Below are 5606 nucleotides of genomic sequence, written 5' to 3' on the forward strand. Positions count from 1 at the left end.
AACTTGCAAAAAAAAAAAGAGTGCCTGTCAGCAGGGTTTATTACAAAAATACTGAAAAACAACAACTGTGTTGTCAGCTTGGATGCAATCTTTACAGAGAGACTGTTTGATCAAATACATTTTGTCTTGCTGCGAAATATTTCACACTTATTTGATCCCAAAGGTTTGCAAAAAATATATATGAATGTGTCATGACCCGGGCTGGAAACGAGAGAACAGATCATTGCACTAAAACGATTCGTGTCTTCCAGTTAGATATACAAAAGAGAATAAATATCAATATAGCAATACATTTTTATATTTTACATCTGCCATTGAAAATATATATTTTGTTGAAGAATAATAGTAAGTCCAATAGAAAATAATAATAAACATTAAAAATAATAATAATAACAATAGCACCACATGAACAACTAGGTGTCTGGATTCCAAAGGAAGAAGCTTATCAGTCGTCTCAATCGTACAATCCTACGATAAGTCTTTGGTTAAATGTAAAGAAAGTGCAGCAAGTTTGTAATTTAACCATGAGGTATTTCACATTATATATACACACATATCTATATCTATACATACATGTATATATATTGCATTGGCATCCTCTCCTGCCACAGGAGAGCAGTGAAGACGGTGTGGGTGCAGACGCAGAAAGGCTTGCAGGGGAACTTTGGGTTCACTGTTTGCAAAGAGTCTTCAGTCAGTTGTTTGGTTTGTAGTCAGCGTCTCGGACGTCCGGGTCGCTCGCGTTCCCTGCGCTGTAGTGCTGGCCTGCAGTGTTCAGCAACAGACGGCCGTTCTCATAGCCGGGCGCACTCATCGAAATGCTTCATGCACTCTGCGGCCTCGGTGTCGTTGAACCTGGCGTGACACTGCGGACACTGCAGCTCCGATGGGCCCGGGCATTCGCTCCAGTTTGTTGCTGTGGCGGCTGCTGCCCCTGTGGCGGCGGGCTGTGGCGGTGGTGGTGGCGCGGCCGCCTGCTGCTGCTGCCGGTCAGTGGCCGTCCTCAGCAGAGGCTCTGAGGAGTCCTTGTTTCGCCTCGGGGAGATCCGGTGTCCGATGTGGACGCGACACAAGGGGACAACGTCCCGGCTGTCTCTGCCAGACCCCTGCTGAAAAGCACAGACCCAGTCAGACCAATGGCCATCCCACCCAGATCCGGCCCAAGATTACTTTGATTGCTAAACAGAGTGTGACTGAGGACCCCCAACCCACAACTGCAAAATTACCACTATTTAGCTAAAAGCAATTTTTACAGTTAACTCCAAATGTATTCATTATTCATACTCCTGGTGGATTTGAGTTTATTTTTACTAACATGTTTCTTCTGACTGGAAGTAGTATTAATGTTTTTGGAGTGACTGACTTAAAACTGATGAAAAACCTGAGGACAGAGCTAAAGTACGATATTTCTGTCCTACTAACTGCACAGTATCTTTATGTCATAACCTGGTAAAGTATGTTATTGTTACATTTAATGTTGTTACTCTTGTTTCTTATATTTTTTCAACACCTTTTGGGTGAACCTACATGTGAGATGCTGCTGTTACGTCTGAATTTCTCCACCGTGGGACAATAAAGGTGATTTCTATTCTTCTATGTCTAAAGATTAGGGTGCTGGGAAGGAGGCCCTCCAACCACAAAGACTTTGGAGCTCATCGCCAGAAAGAAGTGATAGAAGTACAGCTGGACACATACAGCTGGTAATTAACCCCTGAACTGTAACCCACCAGATGTGAGTGAATGGTCCATGAGGACAGCGGGGGCCTTATGATAGTTCACGCGTTTTAAAGATACTTTTTTCTACTGATTGAGGATTTCTAACATTCAATAGGGAATTTTTAAAGATGAACTAAAAACAAGATATTTAAATGTTTTTCTACATGTAACGATGTTTTTCAGAGATGCCCATTTCATTTCCTGTCAGAATCTAAACCCACCATGGATATGAATAATTCCGTAAAGACGTCTTACATGGCAGGTATTGTGTTCTTGGGCTCCTTTTGTTAGTTTTAGGTTGCTAAGCAGCTGGTCGGTTTGCTAATGCCTTGGGCCGGCTCTACATCCACCTGACAGAAATGTTTCCACCTCACCTGTTTGTGCAGCTGCTGCTTTAACTGAGAAATCTGCTCCTTCAGGTCCGCGATCCGACCCTGAGCTCGTTCTCTGTCTGCACGCTCCGACTTAAAGTCTTCAGTATAGATGAGGACCTGGAAAAGCAAAACATCACCAATGTTCATTGTTTTCAGGTGATAAACACTGAATGAGTGTGGTTGTATAATCCCTCAGTGGAGTGGAAACCCACCTGCTGCTCCAGGGTCTGGATGCGCTCATGCCCCTGCCTCCTCATGTCCTCCACTTCTCTGTCCAGCCTGGAACACTCCCTGATTTTTTCCTCCAGGAGGGTGTTGAGCCTGGAAATCTCCTGGTGGAGCATGCCGGTCCGGATGGAACCCATGACTGGCATCAGGCCCGGCCCGGAGCTCTCCTTCAGCTTCTGACCCAATGCCCGGATGTACTCCTCCCTGCTGGAGTCGTACTTCTGCCACTGGGAGTTCAGATCCTGCACCTGCAAGCCGAACACAACCACATGGTTTGAACTGTGACGCCGGGTTGGATGCGTAGCCCGTCAGGCCGAATGTGGGAACACTAGACCGAGACTCACATAAGACACACGCTGCTTCAGCTGCTGGTTTTCTTCCTGAAGCTGGCGGATTTGGGATTTAGCAGCATTCAGGTCAGAGAGCTCTGGTGTCTGCAGAGAGGCCACAGAAAGAGTTAAAATGGTGCAAAAGGATAAAAAAACTGAAACATGGACACAGCTGAAGGAGAGTTGAACACACACCTCCTTGATACTTTGCTCCTCCACCTCTCCTCCTGTTCCCTGCTTCTCCCGCTCCAGCCGGGCCAGCAGCTCCTGGCACACCTTGACGGTGGCGCCCAGCTGGCCGCGCAGCTGGTCGGCCTCCTCGGCCAGTGACGAGCACAGGACGCTCCGGGTGGCCTCGGCCCGCTCGCGCTCCTCCAGGGCCGCCCGCAGCCTCTGGATCTCACAGTCCTTCTCGTGGTCCGGCTGACTCCGGATCCGCTCCAGCTCCAACTCCTTTTCCCTGATCTGTGCAGTCAGCCTCTGGATCTCCTACAAGGAGCAAAAAAATTATTTTAGAAATACTCCACTGTAATAGTTTATTCTAATTATGTATAGCAAGTTATTTTGCTTGTGATTTGAATGTTTTTTTGAAAATGTTTCAATCCATCCATCCATCATCATCATACATTCTTATCCCATTGGGATCTTGTTTAGCTGGTTTCTATGTCCAGCGGTCAACTGGCGGGAGGCAAAATGTTTCAATCTGTTACCTAACGCTATAAAACAGTCATAATCTATATCTGAAAAAATAGTAACTGAGGCATGTTTCTATCATGTGTCATAATGTTTCAACTAATTTAACGAAATAATATAAATGTTAAGCAATAAACTGGATGAATCAAACACAGTCCAACTGTTCCTGACTTCACATAAGTATAGATTTGGCTCTCAACTTCAAAATGGATTTCCTGATAATTATTGCAATTATTATAAGTGTGATGATGAGAAATGATTTAATAGTCAAAAATGACAGAAAAAAAAGTTTCAGTACCTGCAGCCAGAGGTCAACACACACACACACACACACACACACACACACACACACACACACACACACACACACACTGCTCTTGTTATGATAGAAACTACTGTAGTACAAGAGTTAGTGAAGCTCTCATCGAGCCAACAGCAAGAAATGAAATAACATAACAATTACGTCCATATTGACAGTTTCTGTAGTTACAAGAAAGAAAACAAAATATTAAAAAATCTAAAAAGTTAAACTATAAATTACAGTTCTAATCACAATATCCCCCCACAATGCTGATAAATGATAGGACAACCGTCCATCACTAATGTGTGTTTGTTGGGAACAAACACAGATGGATGTCTAAATACGCACACACACACACAAATATATATAAAATAAAAGTAAGATGTATATAAATATAATATAAAGTATAATACTCACACACGAGGTTGCCCATAAAATTGGACAAAATTATTTTTTTTGTCCGTTCTCATGACATAATTATAAGATCATTTCATGACGGGTATATTTTCTCAAAACTTTATTGATTGATCTCTTCCAAACACACAAAAGGGAAAATTAAGCCACAGTAAAAAGAGGAAAACGTCTGAAAATAAAATAAAATTCACACAGGACCAAAATGTGTATTCAAGTTTAGTTTAAGACTTATTGGCTTATATTTTTATCACATGTGTATATCGAAATGAATTGTGGATCTGGACTTAGATTTTGTGCCTCAGTACGACTTTATTCTAGCACCGCCCTTGTAAATTCATCTTTTTTTCTTTTTTTTTTTTTTAATAGTGCAAAAATATACTATATTATATTCCTATAATACAGTAGTAGCTGGTCTGTTTGTGTTTCTGGGAGTTCTGTTGAAAATGTCTTTAATTACTTTAAATAAATATAGTTAACGAACACTTCAAAAAGAGTGATTTCTTCCAACTATTCAGGTAAATGCGGAGCTCTTGCTCCAGGGTTTACCTCTCCTTGTCGGGCTGCTTTGACCTCCATGTCGTTTCTCTTCTGCTTCAGCTTGCAGATCTCTGACAGCAGGCTTTCCACCAGAGAGTTGGACGGACCGATGACCACGGGCTCATCGTCTCCCATCGTCATGTACATCCTCTCATGTCTGACCAGCCTGGTCTTTAAGTCTGCAATAATATTGTCCTTCAGGCAGAGCTGCTTGTTGAGGAGCTCCATCTCCCCCCGCGTCTCATGATACAGGGTGTTCATTACGCCGTAGCTCCGCGTTCTCTCCCTCAGCAGCGCGTCTCCCTCGGAGCCTATGCTGGCGCTATCCATGGCGGACTTTTTTTTAGTAGATTCAACACCGATCGGGTCTTTTAATAATAATCATCCAGCATTTGACGCCTCTGCCTCTCACCCCGTGTCTTTTAGAAATGCACCGAGGAGGTAAATTCTACCGGAGATTTGGCGCATCAGTGTCGAGAATAATATCCCCGAACGGGGATTTCCTGGGGAACTTCCCCGCGGACTTTTTTTGAGCGTCGTCAAAACGGAGCCCAGCCTGCCTGCCTGCTGCCGCCGTTCAAAGCCCCACAGCCCCGCGACACAGCAGTAAACTGAAGCTTTGTCAGACTGGCGGCAATAATTGTTAACCTGCAAAAACTCATAAAAACACATTCAACTTTCTTTCGCTTGGGTTTCTTCGGCAGCGGCTGAAAAGGAAACGCGAATGCTGCCTTCAATGACGTCGTAATTTCGAGCTCTCGCACCTTTGTTCGGCATGATCAAATTCTCTTTATGCAGGCGAATTTAAAATGTTAACTCACATCAGTGATTAAGTTAAAATGACTAAGCTAAAACACACATTCATTCAAGAATATATTTCTGTTTATTATGAAGCCACTGAAGAACTATTATACTGTATCAGAAAATTACACTCTGATGATACATTGAGTTGTTCTCCAGTAATTTTATGGTTATCTACTATTAAATATTCTAATATCACTAACGTTTTAAGCA

General features: G+C 43.1%; 1 protein-coding gene across 2 annotated transcripts; it reads right to left on the minus strand.

Moving 5' to 3' along the window:
* On the minus strand, positions 1–5322 carry tnip2 (TNFAIP3 interacting protein 2). 2 transcript variants are annotated; one of them, XM_007578554.2, is made up of 6 exons: positions 4602–5322; positions 2843–3136; positions 2663–2752; positions 2303–2566; positions 2091–2207; positions 1–1106 (listed from the first exon to the last, which is right to left on the minus strand). In XM_007578554.2, exons 1-6 carry the CDS (start codon positions 4920–4922, stop codon positions 795–797), a joined length of 1398 nt encoding a protein of 465 aa, XP_007578616.1. In that variant the 5' UTR covers positions 4923–5322; the 3' UTR covers positions 1–794. The 2 variants fall into 2 exon arrangements, with proteins under 2 accessions (XP_007578616.1, XP_007578615.1); XM_007578553.2 differs by having other exon boundaries at positions 1–1109.
* Between the last annotated feature and the right edge of the window lie 284 nt (positions 5323–5606).

This window comes from Poecilia formosa, unplaced genomic scaffold, assembly GCF_000485575.1.
Source record: "Poecilia formosa unplaced genomic scaffold, Poecilia_formosa-5.1.2 Scaffold483, whole genome shotgun sequence".
Taxonomy (NCBI): domain Eukaryota; kingdom Metazoa; phylum Chordata; class Actinopteri; order Cyprinodontiformes; family Poeciliidae; genus Poecilia; species Poecilia formosa.